Source organism: Amblyraja radiata, chromosome 21 (assembly GCF_010909765.2).
Source record: "Amblyraja radiata isolate CabotCenter1 chromosome 21, sAmbRad1.1.pri, whole genome shotgun sequence".
In the NCBI taxonomy this organism is placed as follows: domain Eukaryota; kingdom Metazoa; phylum Chordata; class Chondrichthyes; order Rajiformes; family Rajidae; genus Amblyraja; species Amblyraja radiata.
This window is the reverse complement of record NC_045976.1, coordinates 18,288,686-18,307,818: the sequence shown is the minus strand read 5'-3', so window position 1 is coordinate 18,307,818 and position 19,133 is coordinate 18,288,686. Positions and strand designations below refer to the sequence as shown.

Here is a 19,133-nt window from a genome sequence, read left to right as displayed (position 1 = left end):
TAGTTTCCAGAAATCTATGTTAATTCCCAAGTTTCAAGGTATCCTGAATTCTCCTGTACAATAAGCTTTTCCCATTAAGTACTGTAAAACATTAGACTGCCCCAATGGATGAGCTTCCCCTCAGACAGTACATGTGGTTAATTCTCCCAAACTCACCAGTAATCCATATTAATCTCTAATTTGACAGCTCCATTTTGCCAATTATTATGCTGCAACTGGTAAACTGAAATGTTTGCAAGCCAGGTGTGTGTGGTTATAGACTTAGACTATAATGTCACATTGTAATGTCCCTTTCACCCAGAATCTACCATTTGGGAAAACACTAGATTGGGAAGACACTTCGCATCATCACAAAAGTACTATCCAGCTAAACCAATGCTGATCTCCAGCATTAATCTAGACAAAAATAAAAGCATAATAAAGTGTTCTCTATAATATTTTCACAAATACAGAAAACAAATTTTAAATAATCATGAAAATTTTTATTGCATGAATGATGAAACTAAGAAATGGTAGAAGAAAACAGAAACTGTACTTGAACATTTTTACAATCATAATTCTTCAACTCAGAATTTTGATCATAACTCATAACATGTCCAATCTGAACACTGTTCCTGAAATCCTCATTATAAAAAACCTTAAGATATCAAATAGAACATATTTTCTTATCAAATGAAAATCTGCAATTTGAACAGCACCGAGTACATATTGCAAACGGATCAGGTAGTCTAGATCTTTATAACCTGGTCACGTACTTTAAGCCTCTGTAAACTGCTCACTGTGCTTCAAATCTTAATGTGTTCAGCCACAATGTCTCAAAGCAATAAAATACCAGCAGTGGCGTCACTGGTTGCAGGAGGTGTGAATAACAGAAAATATTATCACACACTATTCTGGCATGTGGCACTCAGTTCATGTGTTGGTGAAATCGCTATTAAATTTCAATGGCTCAGTAACAATTTTTGTGTAAGAAAAAATTAGAAAATTTGCATAATGGCTCACATTCCATAGCTTGCTTTGTCCAAAGGTTCAATGAAAGGAACCACCCCCAGCAGAAACTGCAAAAGCTTTTTCTTGTTTCTTCACAGCAAGGAGTCTCAGTTTATCATTTTCAAGATATAGAGGATTCCAATATTGTCAATAGTCACAAAGGTCTTGAAGTCAGATGAAACATGAATGGACTTCAAGTTTGTCCCATTGGTGTAGAATGTCTGCAGTGTTTCACCAGTAGTCACATCCCACCACTGTAAAATAAAAATAAATGTCATTGTAGCTTTTACTATTCATTAATATCACCCCATGCTATCTCCAACTATCCAAACTGGTAAATTTGTGTTCCATTTTGAAATGACATTGAGAAAGTGAGGTAAAAGGCTAAATTCTACAGACGACAATGGTCGTAGCTGTCCCCATGCAGTAAGCTATCCATAGTGTACCATGAGCAAAAGGAAAAACTTTAGAATCTCAATTTGATAACATGCCAAAGAAAACATCATCACTACACGTACCCTGTCAAGTTCCCTCGGAACCCAATATGTTTCAGTGCTTTACAAACTCCAGACAATGTAGGCCTACTTCACTCAATCCTTCCTCATAATGTAATGCATCATTCCAAAAAATGGTGTAATAATTCAGGCATACACAGTAAAAATTGTCCCTGCTAACAGCATAACACAAGAACGCTTATCTTAATCCATAGCAAAAACAATAAATGCTGGAAATACTCAGGTCAGGCCACATCTGATGATTTGAAAACATTATCAACATTTCAAGTCAGAAATCACTCTAGGGACTGAAAATGACACAATAGCAGTTTGCAACGTGGCAGAGAGGAAGGGGGAATGGGATACATCTGTTCCTTTTGCCCACACTCTCAGCGTGTTGTGTAGAAAGGAACTGTAGATGCTGGTATATGTCGGAGATAGACACAAAATGCTGGAGTAATTCAGCGGGTCAGGCAGCATCTCTGGAGAAAAAGGATGGGTGATGTTTCAGGTTGGGACCCTTCTTCAGACTGTTCAAAGGATCCTGACCCGAAATGTCACCCATCCTTTTTCTCCAGAGATGCTGCCTGAGTTACTCCAGAACTTTGTGTCTATACCCAGTATGTTGCCAAAATTAACACACACTGGCCTACTCTGGCTCCAGATTAAATGTGCCTTGATTTTTAAATGGCTTTCAAATTCTTCCATGCAATTAGGTATCTGTATTTCAATGGGAAATCCCATGTAATAATGCCAGGATAGGCAGTTCTTAAATAAGTATTCTTGCAACAGGTAGGAATTGCTGCAAAAAGCTAATGTACATGTCATTTACAGTCCTGCCAAATCAGATGTTTAAGTAAACTAAAATTTGAATGGACATAGTAAAAGACAAGGAGACTGAATGTGAGTTGTAAGTTTGTAATAAACACAAACCACTCTATATCATGTTCGCCATCTCTGTACTTATGAGTTTCTATTCAAACTGTTATGTTCACTGTCTTGCAGTGTCCACTGAAATTGAAGCATATGGAACCAGCTGCAGACGAGGTAGTTGAGGCAGGTACTATAACAGCATTTAAAAGACACTTGGATATCACATGAATAGGAACAAAATAAGGGATATTGGCCAAAGGTAGGCAAGTGAGACTAGCTTAATGGGGCATCTTGGTTAGCATGAACAAGTTGGGCCGAAGATCCAGTTTCTGTGCTGTATGAATCTATAATCAGGATGGCCGAGTGTGTATGCATACTTTCCTTGAATTTTTCAAAAATTTGACAAGTCCTAGAACAGACTGACAGTGAATTGCAAAGTAGATTTCAGTAGTTTTTCCAATTCAAATAACTTGGTAGTCTTTGTTAATTTCCGAGTTCCTGTACAAAACTATTCATTAATTTAGACCAATACATTATTGCGTTACCAATCTCACTCAGGCAGTGAGACGGGTATGCTGAAGGTTTAGGCTGAAGGATAATGCAGGTGCAGATTAAATGCAGCTTTAGCCTCAAGATGATCAAATCAGATCTGACATGAGAATGCTTGATGTGGAGCAAAATATGTGCAAAATTATTCCATTATAAATAACTTCAAAAAAGTGACACAGTATGACAATTTCACTTGTAAATAGACAACAATCAAAAATGCAAATAACAGAAATTGGATGATTCTTTTTGCCTTAAAAGGTAATAAAATGGGGTAATGCCCAATGATGAAAACTAGAATTGACATTGTCACTTTATTATTTAATTATAAAATGCCCTTTTCTCTGCCATAGCTAGCCTCATGATCAAATCAACAGAGACTGTTGAGTTCCTTATAGTAAAAGGAATCTTCGCGTCCTGTAAAGTGTTTGGTATTTTAAATTCGTTATCTTAAAATACTTGTGTTCGTATTTTTAAGAGTGTAATATATACAGGCACCATAAATGTAGCTGATACAACTTTGAATTATAATTTACTTAATTCCCAAAAATGCAGATGTTGGAAATCTGAAATAAAAAACAGTCAGGAATGAGAAACAGAATTAATGTTAGAGGGATGAGACCCTTCATCAGAATAGCAGTAGTTCTAACATTTTCTGATTTTATAAAATGATTTTAACACCATAAAATAAAGTATAACACCATTAATGTCCTCACCCATGAATTATTTTTCAAAATTTATAGCTAATGTAGCATGATTTAACAACAGCATAACCAATGCCAGAAGTTAGTGAAACCTACTGAAATGCATTAACATTAATGTTCTATAAGGATTGGCTCCTTCAATCCCAAGATCATTTATCCAGAGAAGACAGAATCATCCTCTCAGTGAAAACTGCTCTACATGTCACAGTAGCCCAAGTCATCCATCAAAAAATATGCCAAACTGAATCTATCAAAACTCAAAAACATGGCCATTATTTCCACAAACTCAAACTGCTAGGTTTTTTTACATTGGTGGATGTCACACTTAGTGACCCAACGGATGCATCAACTTTGTGTGAAATTCCCTATTTAGCTGAGTGGGTTTCAAAAAAGACAATTCTATGCAGTGTGGAACCAACATACTAGGATCTTAAAGATTTATTTTTGTGACAGCAAACCCTTGGCCGGGTTATTCATTATTAGCTACCATACAATGATACACAATATATAACATGACCACAGAAAGGGAGAATTATTGAGAGATAATTCACTCCTCCTACGAAACTTATTCAGTATTATTCCAACATCTGGAAAAGCCAGAGGGATTCGTAATCATCATAATTTAATAAATTAAGAAACTGCACACTGTGCAAAACATATTTAAACATTACTAAAATGCATTAATTATTGCAATCTATCAAAATCTTCCAGTTAAAAGGTGACTAAATGCTTTCTTTGCTGACTATTGTGCTTTCCATGATTAAAGTCAGAGTCAGCAGAAAGAAATGTGGCATGAAGAACATCAGAAAATGAAACGTAAACGTGTAGGATGGAACTACAGATGCTCGTTTAAATCGAAGGTAGACACTTCTCGAAGAAGGGTCTCGACCCAAAACCTTTCCCATGCCTTCTCTCCAGAGATGCTGCCTGTCCCACTGAGTTACTCCAGCATTTTTATGTCTACCTTAAATGAAAGTAAGCTACAGGCCAGTTGTTAAGGGATCATTTCAGTAGTCCAGTACACTCACTGGACTTCAAGATCTTTTATCATGCAACCAAGTAATTAATATAGTACTGTACAGCAAATAATAACATTCTATTTGAACTTGACCATAGTTCAGGTGACACCCACATTACAGACAGAGGTTGGGTTTACGTTCCTTAAAAAAAGCTTTGCATCGTCATTTTCCGTAACGCAAAGCCACGTCACCCATGAAAGCTTGAAGAAAATCAATTTGAAAAATAAAATTTGTCATTTATTCACAATGTTTATTCCGTATGTCAAATTATTAGGTAGTAATTTGGGAATTCTGAGAAGGTGAATTTACGTTACCCGAACAGCTGTAACATGGGGATCATCTTTATTTTTTTTTTAAGCCATTTTGATACAATTTTGTAGAATTCTGCAGGTGAAGCCCTAAACAACTAAATTAAATGGGATAACTTTAATCATACAAAATGAGAGTACTAGTTTACAATGTTAAATTAATTACCGTTCCTATTAACATCGACCACTGAGATTATTGATCACGATAAAACATTTTGTAGAACTAAATACATGTATTTTCAAATTAGATTTGACACCACCCATCATCATGCACCTTCCGATAAAGGAAATTTAGTGTTTCTATTCTCATCTATTCTTTCTTTTTGAGTCACAGTTGTACAGCAATGGGCCTTTTTGGTTGGCATGGATGAGTTAGGCTGAAGGACCTGTTTCCATGCTGTATAACCTATGACTCCACCATCCACCACATTCACACTGACTGTTTTGTCCACATTTAGAATAAAACCATCTGCCTGCTTTAAAACTATATGATTCTTTGCCTTGCCTATGTCAAGATGTACACTGTACGAGAAGGCAAGTATGATCTCTGCAAGTTTTTCAGTGATGCCAGGGGAGACTTCCTAAAGAAAAACCAGAGGCTCAATTCAAACAAACTGGAAGCTCGATTCAATCAAGCAGATGCCAAGTGACTATGTCTGGACCTGAATATCATCACGAGCTACAGGCTGAAATCGGGGGTTCTCTCTGGTAAGGATGCATCTCTATTGGATGTGGTCAGTGCCTTTTCACTTGTTCTGACTGGCAAACCTCAGCACAGTCCCAATGCCCCACAGGCTCTGTCCCATACTTCTTGGTGGCAGAAAGCAAATTTGCTTTCACAAAGATAAACTCTTGGAAAGCTGACAGCTGGGATGGAGTCGCTGGATGAGTTGTTTTGGTTTTAGAGATACAGCATGAAAACAGGCCCTTCAGCCAACTGAGTCCGCACCGACTTGTGATCACTCCTACACTAGTTCTATCCTAAACCCAATTTACAGAATCCAGAACTGGTGAATCTTGGCCTTGTACCTCCATCTGCAATTGGTTGTGGGATTTATTGATTGGCAGACCTCAGTCAGTTAGAATTAGTCATAATATTGCTCCCACCGTCACCCTAAACACTGATGCTCCTCACGTTTCTGTGCTAAGCGCTTGTTCTTTTCCCTGTACACCCATGGCTGTGTGGCCAAGTGCAACACCAACCCGATCTTTAATTTTGCCAACTATTGACGACCGGATCAATGATAATGGGAAGACAATAACTAAATTATTTATATTAGCAAGACAAAAGAGTTGGTTGTTGACCAAATGAAGCAAGAGAGTAAATACAATCCTGTTTTCATCAACGGGGACATTAGAGACATTGCTGCACATTACCAAATCATACCTTCTTAACAATGTCAGTCACTGGCAAAGAGAGAGATATACATGCAAATACACATAGGCAGAATAAAGTAGTCCTTCTTAACAGCGTAATACGAGCAGTGATCCAATTTACATAAAAACAATTTGTTTGATAAACAGCATTTGCCAAGTCAACTGCATTTGCTTGATATTGCAAAGAACTTGACAAAACTAAGACTTGCCATAAAAAATGAAATTAATATGATTTAACTGAACAGACAGTTTCATTTCTGGCAACTACAGGTAATAGCACCATTATGAGACACTTCACAGAGCAATTTCTCAGTGATGGGTCTTATACTGCGGACTCCAATATGGATGAAATCAATAGATTAGCAACATTCACAGCCATCCAAGTGCAAGACAAAAATTGATCTGTCTACATCTCTAAAGGCATGGAAGATTACATGGGCTATCATTGAATTGATCGATATGCCTCCTGCATCTCTACAGAAAAATAATCAATATTTAAGTTTTAATAGGCTGATATGTTCGCTTCAGTCTTTTTGTGTACTTTCTAAGTAGTTGCTAGGCATTGCAAAGAATATCATGTGAAATTGGAAACAATAATCAAGCATTATGTTGAAGGTGAATAATCTTGATGTTTATCAGGTTTTAAAATCAAAAAACAAATACATTCATTGCACTGAAAAAAAATTGGAATAAGTGTATAGAATCTGGGAATGCCCAATTATTATCATCAACTTTATAAAGAGTTGATGCCCTAGATCATCAGACATAAAATTAGAATCTCAAAGCACAGAAACAGCCCCTTTGACCCAACTCATCCATGCTGACAAAGATGTCCCATCTAAGATAGTTACATTTGCCCTAGTTTGGCCTACATCCCTCCAAAACCTTTCCTATCCATGTACTATCCAAATATCTTTCAAATATTACTGTACCTGGCACAATTACTGGAAGGCCAATGTACCAAACGCCTTTGTGAACACCCTAACCACCTGTGACACGGCTTTCAGGGAATCTATATACCTATATTCCTCTGCTCTACAACACTTCCAGGCACTCTGCCATTCACTGTGAAGATATCCCCCTGGTTTGACTTCCAAAATGCAACACCACGCACTTATCTGCATGAAACTCAATTTGCCATTCCTCAGCCCACTTGCCCAGCTGATCGAGATCCTGCTGTCATTTTTGCTAACCATCTTCACTATCTACGATACCACGTACTTCAGTGTCAATCTGCAAACTTACTAATCATGCCTTGTACATTCTCATCAAAATCGTTAATATATACCACAAACAGCCCTGGGCCCCAGCTCTGATCTCCGAGGCACACAATTTGTCACAGGCCTCCAATCTGAAAAACATCCTTCCACTACGGCATAGCAACTGGAAAAAAAGAAACTAAACCAAATTGAAATGTGGCAATATTTCTTTTTTTTTTTAAAGTAAAACTAAACTTCAGTATTTGGTAAAGAGTAAGCCACATGAGGTATAAAATATTTATAAATAATCATTATATGATTTTTTTTCAATAATTTTACTCTGTGATCATTTATAAAGTACCTGTGTTTATAGCTTATTGCAGTCATTAGATTTAGTAATATTTATTTTACTTGCAAGGAAGCAAGTAAATTTAGTTTGAAGTATAAATTACACATGATCAAAAATGTCAACTTAAAATGAATAGACTTGAATCATTCTCAATTATAATACCATAATTGCAACTGCATGCCAGGGGATAAATAGAAAAAATGATTTATAAACGTGAATTAAATAATTTATTTGGTTACCCTAGTGTGAAAATATCCCTCTATTTCAGCAGTGAGTGAGCAGTGGAGAGGAGCAGCAGCATGGGCAATATAAAAAGTAGCCATTCGTGTCTGTCATTGACTGCTCCTTGCGGTTTTAAAAGGAAGGCAAGGACTAGCACGGCACCTATTGGGAGCGGCCATGCTGGGAGAGACTTTGTATTGAGGTGCAAATTATGTGTTTGAGGCAAAGTGTAGCGTCTTTAACGTGAGGCTTCCGCAAAGAGGCTGAGCGGAGGATGACGATAAGATAAGGAAAGATCTGTTTTTCTTTTTATGACTCTTCCTTATTCTGAGTGCAGTACAGATTGCAGTGATGGTACCTATTTGCTCCTCCTGCAGAATGTAGACATTTGGGGAAACCGCCAGGTTCCCTGAAGATAAGATTCTATGTAAGATTCTCATTTTATGTCTGATCTAGGGCATCAACTCTTTATAAAGTTGATAATAATAACTGGGCATACTCAGATTCTATCTGTGTGTTCAGCTGCAGCTGAACTGGATAGTTCACCAAAGCACACTGGATAGCCACCAAGTGGCAAAAGCACACTGGATAGCCACCGAGTGGTCACAGGAGTGGAAGGCAACCTTATCTCCACTACACAGCTACATCTCTTCACCAGATAAAAGCTGTCCACGGGTCCGACCTCCCCAGAAGAGCATGGGTGAAGCTCAACAGACTTGGTACTGGAGTTGGGCGTTTCAATGTCAGCATGTGGAAATGGGGGCTCTGCCAGAGCCCAGCCTGTGAATGCGGAGCAGAACAACAGACAGCCAACCATGTCATCTCTGGGTGCCCACTCTACCACCCACCAAATGGAGCTCAGGGCCTGGCAGACATTGACGTAGGAGATGACAACCTGGCTGCTCAACACCCGGCTTGAGATCTAACTATTCCTTTAGTTTATGTTTCATTTGCAAGAAGAGAAGAAGCTGCAGCTGCAGACTGACCGTGTGAGGGAACTCAAGCTGAGGCTGGACATCCTCAGTATCATCTGGGCGAATGAGAACAGCATAGATAAGAGTGGTGACACCTAAGGTACAGGCAGAAAAGAGATAGGTGACATCCAGGAAAGGGAGTAGGCAGACACTACTAAACTAAACATTTGTAAGGATATCACTAGAACTGAGAAGGTTGAACAAAACTAAGCAGAAAATGGCTCCTTCTCTGAAAAAAAGATTAAGGGTCCTTATGGGGACATTCACAACTATCAGGCAATTTGGAGGTAGATACGGATAAATAATTTCCACTGGTGGATGAGTCCAGGCAAAGAGGCACAAATATTAGACTGTTACCATAAGGTTAAGCATTGGCTGAACCTATCATCATCACATGGAATGGTTGAAAGAGCAACACAAAGAGTTAATGCCAACATGACAGAAAAGTGGGTGGGGATAAACAGGCAGAAGATAGAAGAGATTAAAGTGTTAAAAATGTTAAACATGATTAGGAAAAACATTGGCATTAATCACTTGCGTTGAATACCTGCTACTGTGTTGTCAGTTTGCCATTCCTTACACACTGAAGAGTCTCGACCCAAAACGTCACCTATTCCTTCGCTCCATAGATGCTGCCTCACCCGCTGAGTTTCTCCAGCATTTTTGTCTCCCACAAAAGTTTGAAGTTCACATATTCATTTGCGAACTCTGGGCTTTTACCGTGAGAAAACTAGTATATTGTGATGTTTCTAAAACAATGCCATATATCAAAACATTATTTTTTTTAACGCATCTTAAGATTTGTTATTTAGAAGGGTGAACTTTACCAGTTGACAATGAACTCACCCGTTCACCATTTATTGCCTATCTTCTATTTTCTCCTACCTCATCATATTTTAGATAACCTTCACTTCTCACAATTACCTGGATTGGCAGAATATCATTCAAGATACCTCGGGTGAAAAAAAATGGCATCACTTCAATATCAGATCCAAGATTAAATCAATGTTTACCAAGTTATGTGCTCAGGGATATTAAGATTCAGGGATCAGATCAGTGGCAGATCATTGTACTACAGATAAAGAACAACCACAAGTTAAAAATAAGTTGTTGAGTGAAGGTTGCTTGGCTGAATAGCTTCAAACTGATATACAAGTATACCAACTGAGCAACGTCAATTGCATTGTCCAAAAATACTGTTCACAATAGTCACAGCAAGACGCAAGCAACCCTTCTTTGTAACTGATGGCATTGGTTAAAGCAAACTCAAAACAGGGATCTCTGGGTTGCTGTGAAATGAACAAATATTTTCTTTCATGGTGTAGGTTTAATCCCTGGTGCAGAACAGTTGGCTCTGAATGGCATGGCTACCTCCCTAGGCTTTCAGAACGTGGGTTCCTGCTGCTGAAAATCATGTGGTACACATTAGGCGAAAACAGAAACGCAGACAGCTGCTGTGACCCTGTGGTTAAATAGCCTGACAGATCAATAGCCTGTGCTGACAATAAAGGAAGGACTGCTTGGACAAGACACCAAAAGGCAGCAAAAATTAAATTTCAGGGTGAGTCATGATACACATTTATGATTAACGCTCAGTTCCAGCTGCATTCCAAGACTGTGTCTTGGGCTTTGCTTCTACAAAGAATACACCCCAAAAAAACCCAATGAACTCACAAAATAAAATTTGCTAAAAATAATGAACTCTCAAAAAATATTGCTTCCCTGAGCTACAGGTTTAATGGTTGAAACACAATCAATGATAAAACAATTGCGTAAATTAGTTAAAACTGTGGTTCATGTGTGTTCATATTTTATAGTGTAGCAAGGGTGCAAGGACTAAAACAACTGACAAGACCATAGAGGTAAAGTACTAATGAATGAGTTCATAAATATGTTTAAGAAGAGAGGCATGTTTAAAGACTGAGGCACTGTGTCTTTAAAGTTGCATGGAATGTATATTCATAACTTGTTACTGAGAACTAGTTCCTTTCTGTCCCAGTGCAATACTAAATATAAATCATTAATTATAGGTGACTTGGTTTTGCAATCTTACAGAATGAATTGTGCCCATTTAAGAACAGTGAAGTGGAATATTCTTTTGTCAGTCTCCAATAAATCTTGCTGTGTGCTGTGCTGTCCCCCTTATTTGAAAAGCTACAGTGCCCTCCATAATGTTTGGGACAAAGACCCATCATTTATTTGCCTCTGTACTCCACAATTTGAGATTTGTAACAGAAAAAAATCAAGTGGTTAACTGCACATTGTCAGATTTTAACAAAGGCCATTTTTCATACATTTATGTTTCACCATGTAGAAATTACAGCAGTGTTTATACATAGTCCCCCCCATTTCAGGGCACCATAATGTTTGGGACAGCAATGTCATGTAAATGAAAGTAGTCATGTTTAGTATTTTGTTGCATATCCTTTGCATGCAATGACTGCTTGAAGTGTGCTTGAGTTTGAAGTGGACATCACCAGTTGCTGGGTGTCTTCTCTGGTGATGCTCTGCCAGGCATGTATTGCAGCCATATTTAGCTTATGCTTGTTTTGGGGGCTAGTCCCCTTCAGTTTTCTCTGGGTTCAGATTGGGTGTTTGGGTTGGCCACTCAAGAATTAACCATATTTTAACTTTGAAAAACTCCTTTGTTGCTTTAGCAGTATATTTGGGATCATTGTCTTGCTGTAGAATGAACTGCTGGCCAATGAGTTTTGAGGCATTTGTTTGAACTTGAGCAGATAGGATGTGTCTATACACTTCAGAACACATTATGTTAGTACCATCAGCAGTTGTATCATCAATGAAGATAAGTGAGCCAGTACCTTCAGCAGCCATACATGCCCAGGCCATAACACCCCCACCACTGTGTTTCACAGATGAGTTGGTATGCTTTGGATCTTGGGCAGTTCCTTCTCTCCTCCATACTTTGCTCTAGCCATCACTCTGATATGTTAATCTTCGTCTCATCTGTCCATAAGACCTTTTTCCAGAACTGTGGTTGCTCTTTTAAGTACTTCTTAGTAAACTGTAACCTGGCCATCCTATTTTTGCAGCAGTGGTTTGCATCTTGCAGTGTAGCCTCTGTATTTCTGTTCATGAAGTTTTCTGCAGACAGGTGTTTGGGTATTTTCCTTTAGTATAGTGAGAATTCTTCTGTCATCAGCTGTGGAGGTCTTCCTTGGCCTGCCAGTTCCTTTGCGATTAGTAAGCCCACCAGTGCTCTCTTTCTTCTTAATGATGTTCCAAACAGTTGATTTTGTTAAGCTTGAGGATTGGCTGATATCCCTAACAGTTGTATTCTTGTTTCTCAGTCTCATAATGGCTTATTTGACTTTCATTGGCACAACTTTTGTTCCCCAATGATGATAAACAGCAATAAAAGTTTCCATAGGTGATGGAAAGACTGGAGGAAAGACTAGGCGCTGAGAGCTCTCTTGTACCTACATTAAGGAGGCAATTAAACACAACTGAGAAGCCATGTGTCCCAAACACTATGGTGCCCTGAAATGGGGGGACTATGTGTAAACACAGCTGTAATTTCTACATGGTGAAACCAAAATGTATAAAAATGGCCTTTAATAAAATCTGACAATGTGCACTTTAACCACATATGATGTTTTTTTATTACAAATCTCAAATTGTGGAGTACAGAGGCAAATAAATAAATGATGGGTCTTTGTCCCAAACATTATGGAGGGCACTGTGAGAGCTTCTGCTGCACAGGATGATAAAATAAGCAAAAACCTCACCACTAAGCACGTTAGACTGTGTTATATGTGAAACCTGTAAAATTGCAGAAGATAGTATTGAACTGAGCTTTCAACAGAAATGCATATGTACTTTTCCAAAATTAGCTTCAAGAAGTTAGCTTACATTTAATTAAACAATAATATCAAATTCAAAGAATGCTTCATTCTGGGTCACATTGCTGCACTTGCTCAAAAGAAGCAGCCTTAAGGATGAATTTAAACATTTTAATTTTCATTAGTCCTCATCTAAGTAGTACTTCAAAAGATGCAACCCATAGAGAAACAATTCAACCATTATTACAATCACAATTCAATCATTATTACTCTTTAATGGTTATTAGGGTACCAAAAAATGAGGAAATCATTCCACCTGATGTACCAGACTAAACAAAATGCGCCTTTGAATCAGTATCCAAACAACTGTTATATTGTGAATCATAATGTGATGCATGTTATTTAGTAAATTCTGATCTATTTCAAGCAAGACGAGTTTAAGATATAAACATGACATTGTTGCTCACTGCAGTACGAGAAAGTGAAAAACTGCCAAGGATTATTCCAAACCAAAATGGTGAGTCCCTCAACAATAATATTGTCACATGGGTGGGTCGGAACAAATTCCATCCACCCCAAAAAAAAAGTCAGCTCGAGATTTACAATATAAATCTAGTAATATTACTGTCCCTTGCAGTTTACACAATGATAATTTATTCATTCACTTTCCCTCCATCTGTAAGAATACAAATACAAATGGTATTTAAACTTAAGACAACTGAATTCATCACATAACAAGGGATCACATTGCAAGAAATCTTGTTTCAACACTAAATATCTGTATTTAGTGTTGAAACATACCTAACCAAATCTTAAATTTGATATTTAACCTGATACCAGACTAAGACAGACAGTATACTGCATGGCAGCGCAGCTGCTTGAGCTACTGCCTTGCTACACACCAGACACATGGGTTCCATCCTGACCTCAGCTGTGGTTGCATGGGTTTCCTCTAGGTACATCGATTTCCTCGTCCACATCCCAAGGACATAGGCTTTGTCATTAATTGGCCCCTGTGAATTGCCCCCATTGTGTAGACAAGTGGTAAATATACAGTGGGTGAGATTATAGAATTATGGATTATGGATTAAATTGGATTAACGTGGAATTGCTGTAAAAGGGTGTTTGATGACAGGTGGACCCAGATGGACCCAGGGGCCCATTTCTCCAAAAGGACGCAAAGTGCTGGAGTAACTCAGCAAGTCAAGCAGCATGCCTTGACATGGATAGGCAACATTTTGGGTCGGGACTCTTCTTCAGAGTCTTGGCCTGTTTGCATGCATGCACCAATATCAAATGATAAACTGGACAAATCTACTCTCTAGCTTCTGACTTCAATCAAGCCTATGAACATTCTGAATGCTTACAGCAATAAATAGCAACAGTCCCTTCAGTAAACATTTATTATTTATGAGGATCCAGGAAGTGGGATGGGTGAGCATTCAGCCTATCCAATCCATTCTGGCTCCCATCAGTCCCATTTCTCTCTTAATTTCTGGTAGGCTTGCAATTTATTTTCTTTCACATTTGCACGATAATGTATAAAAAAAGGTTTAAGTTTATCAACTGCCTAAATAGAAACAGTTTTTTAGTTTTTAAGAGTAAGAAGCATGAGATTTTACTGGCAAATAACCTCATTAAAAAAAAACTTGCAAAATAATGATCTCATCTGGTGAAGATGACTACATAGTTCTGCAATGCAATACTTTTGGCTGTTGTGGGTTTCAATAATTAGTGCAGCATTTGCCTCATTTTAAAATAATTTTTTCATGCAAACAAATCATCTGATTTCATGACAATTATTATCCATTCACTATCATATGTCATTGATAGATAATTGCAAAGCTCATGTATTGAGCGAAAAATTGCTTAGAAACGGTTCGATGTGGAACGGCTAGGATTTCTCAGTGTAAGCCATCAGGTTCGAGATTCCCATGTGAAAGTGTAGCCTTTTTTGAAAGGAGGCAATTTTCCACAACTTCTCCTACTTCCTAGTCTGAAAAATGATGTCTTCCATTAATGCAACTGGTTATATTAAACCGAAGGTACACAAAATTGCTGGGGAAACTCAGCGGGTGCAGCAGCATCTATGGAGCGAAGGAAATAGGCGACGTTTCGGGCCGAAACCCTTCTTCAGGGGTTTGGCCCGAAAGGTCGCCTATTTCCTTCGCTCCATAGATGCTGCTGCACCCGCTGAGTTTCCCCAGCAATTTTGTGTACCTTCGATATTCCAGCATCTGCAGTTCCCTTTTGAACACGGTTATATTAATGTTTTGTACATTATCTTGTAAACTTGAGAGAAAATAAGTTGCAGGGCCACAGGGAATTAGGTGAGAAATAGAACGGATGCAAACTTGCTGGCTACCCTTCAATAGCAACCCCCTGGCTGCTTTCCAGTGTTGCACTCCTCATGGACCACTACCTAATTCAACTCCTCAGCAAGTCTCTCAGGGGAATTTTCCACTGGACCAGGTGCAAGAACAGCCAGTTCAGGAATCAGGTTTGTGTATTTTCTGAAGCAATTTTTAATTTAGTGTTTTATTCCTTTAAATTTGTTGCAGTTTATTTATTTTTAATAGTTTTGAAGGATTCTGAATATATTGCATTAAAAACCATTCTAAATCATGGCTTAGAAGTCTGTCAAACTTAACTGTATTTCATGGCTTGTTTGGGCCATTCTATTTAACAGCATTACAATGCCTTACCTTGGATCAAGACATCAAAAGATGTGGATTGCTAAATCTATACCTACTGTGTAGCTAAGCAGAGAGTGTAGGCAAGATGTAGGCAGCAAACCTACCCCATTATATCATTGGTGTGTAATTGTTGATACAGACCAAGTCTAATAATTAACCAATTGTAATAATACTTACTTAAGAGCATGTGGGATGTCCTATCACATTATCCCTTCATCTTGGAGGACAGAAACTTGGCATGATATACACGGTGAAGTTACCCAACTATCATTATTTCTCTGCAAAATAATCTGCAAAACCAGATTAGCAAAGCAGTATAATTACTCATGCATTTCATAGAAACTATACTGGGGGTTTAAAAAAGGAGACTAGCTACACTTTGAACAGCTCATCTCTTTCATACGGTGTTTCTATTACCCCCCTTACACCAAGGACAAATATGGATGAACAATAAATGTGGCCCCTATCAGTCATGATCAAATATGAACATCTAAAAAACAAGGCCTGATTAATCACACAGTTGTCCATGATTTCAAAATCACATCTGACTGTTCAATGAAAGCAAGTTGAGTATTTTAATTCCTCTGCTTAATCTAATGAGTTCTTAATATTTTGGTGCTGGCAGTCAATAATGCACAATCTTGCTGTAGGCTTGCATCTGACTAAGTTATTCTCTCAGGTATAGCAGCCTTAATCAGGCTCACGATTACTTCAATTGCTCCTATCCAGGAGCCTGCAGGATCCAGAATTTAAATATGTACTATTATAATCCATGTCACAGTGTGGCTATCTTAGAGACCCGACTAAAACACATTTTTGATACCAAAACAGATAGATATCATCAAGTTGCCTTAGATCATACACAACAAACAAATAGAGGGGAAGCATTAAAAATAAATTCCACTTACTATGTTCAACATAAATGAACACCATGTAAATAAGTCTGATCAGCCTCTTGTTGACAATATTACCTTTGAGTTTTTGTTGCCCAGCTAAAGGAAGGATGTCATTAAATTGGGAAAGGGTGCAGAAAACATTCATAAGAATGTTATTGGGATTGGAGTGTATAAGTTATAAGGAGAAGCTGAATAGGTTGGGGCGTTTTTCCCTTGGAGCAGAGGAAGCTATAGGGGTGACCTTATAGAGCTACATAAAATTATGAGGGGCATGGTCACTATCTTTTTCCCAGGATAGGGGAGTCCAAAATGAGAAGACAGATTTAAAGTGAATGGGGAAAGAGTTAGCAGAGACCTGAGGGGTAACTTTTTCAGAAGGTGGTGGGTATATCTAAATCTAAATTTTATTAGTTACTAGACCAAGTGCAGACCCGTTGGGTCTTGTCCCCCAACATGCGGTTGTGGGGGGGGGGGGAAGGCAGAATGCAGCGTCACACACACTAACTATCCCCCCCCCCCCGCACTCACGCTAATTACCCCCCTTGATATAATATTAATATTATTAATTTGCTCCTTTTACCCCATAACCACCCTATCTACTGACGCATAGCCCCCAACTTGCAGTTACATCTAGAGGGGGGGGGGGGGGGGATGAGAGTGAGGGCAGAGAGAGAAGGGGCAGACAGAGAGAGAGACAGAAACACAGAGAGGGGCAAGAGGGAGAGGAGGGTGGGGAGGAGGATAAGAGGAAGGGTGGGTGGGTGAGGGGGGGGGGGAGAGAGAGAGAGAGAGGGTGAGAGTGAGGGGGAGAGAGAGGGGGTGCTGAGAGGGGGGTGAGGGGGAGAGGGTGGGGAGGGAGGGGGGAGGGTGGAGGGAAGAGGGTAGGGGGGGTGGAGGGGAGGGGGTTTAGGGGAGGGAGGGGGGGGAGGAGCTGGAGGGGAGGAGGGGGGGAGAGAGAGGAGAGGGGGGAGGGGAAGAGGGGAGGGGGAGAGGAGAGGGGGGGGAGGGCAAGCAGAGAGGGTGTGCTGAGAGGGGGTGAGGTGAGGGGAGGGGGAGAGCGGTGGGAGAGCAGGGAGGGGGCAGGGAGGGTGGAGAGAAGGGGTAGGGGTGTGTGGAGGGGAGGGGGTTTAGGGGAAGAGGGACGGTGGAGGAGGGGATAGAGGGAGGACGGGGAGATAGAAAAAGAGGGGAGAGAGAGAGCGGGGGAGAGGATCATTCGAGAGGGGGGTGAGAGTTTACGGGGGGGACCCGAGAGGAGAGGGGGAGAGAGCGAGATGGGAGAAGAGGAGGAGGGGGGAGAGAGGACGAGGGGGGAGAGAGGAGAGGGGTGAGGGGAGTTGGGGGAGGGAGACGGGGGAGAGGAGGGGGGGAGAGGAGAAGAGGGCGGGAGAGGAGAGAGGGGGGAGCGCGGAGGGGGGGAGAGAGAGGGAGGGGGGAGAGAGGAGAGGGGGGGAGAGGAGGGGGGGAGGGGGGGGGGGAGAGGGGGGAGGGGAGAGAGGAGAGGAGGGGGAGAGGAGAGGGGGGAGAGAGGAGAGGGGGGGGAGGGGGGAGAGGCCGAGGGGGGAGAGGAGAGGGGGGGGGGAGAGGATGAGGGGGGAGTAGGAGAGAGGGGGGGAGGAGTAAGGGGGGGGGGGGAGGAGGGGGGGAGAGGAGAGGGGGGAGAGAGGAGGGGGAGGAGAGGATGGGGGGGGAGAGGAGAAGGTGGGAGAGGAGGGGGGGGGAGAGGAGAGGGGGGGAGAGAGAGGGGGAGAGAAGAGGAGAGGGGGGAGTGAGGGGGTGTGCTGAGAGGGGGGTGAGGTGAGGGGAGGGGGGGAGGGGGGGGGGGGGGGGGGGGGGGGGGGGAGAGGAGAGGAGGGGAGAGAGAGAGTGCCTTTTTATTTCAACCCAAACAACCATTTGCAGGCAGTGCTTTTTTACTTTAACCATATTTTCATTTTCAAACCACATTAAGGGTACTTACTCATAGTTGTGTGGACATGTGTTCAGTTTTATTCACAGCTCAGAGAAACGTGACCCTCTGCCTTCCTCCAGCTTGCAGACTAATTGAGGCACACCACTTCCTGGTTTTATAGTCCCTCCCCCCGGCTGCCAGCGGGGGCAGCAGAGAGAATGGGGAATTTTGTAAATTCATTAATATCTCTGTCATATTTCATCGACGGGAAAAATCCTCGGCACACATACGGCGGAGGGGGGCTCTGAGCGAGGTGGCCAAAAATGACGGCCGTAGGTGGCGGCGTTCTCTCGGAAATCGCAGCACAGATCGCCAAAACCGGTCAAGAACAGAGTTTTAGTAATATATAGATTTATGTTATGACATTGGATGGAAGCTGCATACCAAATCTCGTTGCGCTTATGTGCAATGACAATAAAAGATATTATTATTATCATTACATGGAACGAGCTACTCGATAAAGCTGTAGAGGAAGTCGAACTAGAATGTTTAAAATATATTTAGTGAAGTACATGGATAAACATGGTTTACAGGGATATGGGTAAAATGCAGCCAAATGTGACTAGCTTGGTTGACATGGACATGTTTTGCCGAAGGGCCCATTTGCTGTGTTCTATATCTCCATGGCTATTATTTCTGGCTGTAACGTTTAATCATAGCAATATCTTAAGCAAAAAAAATTGCTGTACAAAAGGAAAAATTAAATATTTCAGGCACACATCAGTTCACTAG

At 40.4% G+C, this 19,133-nt stretch overlaps 1 protein-coding gene across 4 annotated transcripts in view; it reads right to left on the bottom strand.

The window, feature by feature from the left end:
* Positions 1 to 460: 460 nt before the first annotated feature.
* Positions 461 to 19,133, bottom strand: part of apaf1 (apoptotic peptidase activating factor 1) — a 188,013-nt gene continuing 169,340 nt past the window's right edge. For all 4 annotated transcript variants that reach the window (XM_033039685.1, XM_033039684.1, XM_033039683.1 and 1 more), the window contains one exon: positions 461 to 1,244. In XM_033039685.1, the coding sequence (XP_032895576.1) occupies positions 1,098 to 1,244 (147 nt within the window). In that variant the 3' untranslated portion in view covers positions 461 to 1,097. The remainder of the gene's footprint in view (positions 1,245 to 19,133) is intronic.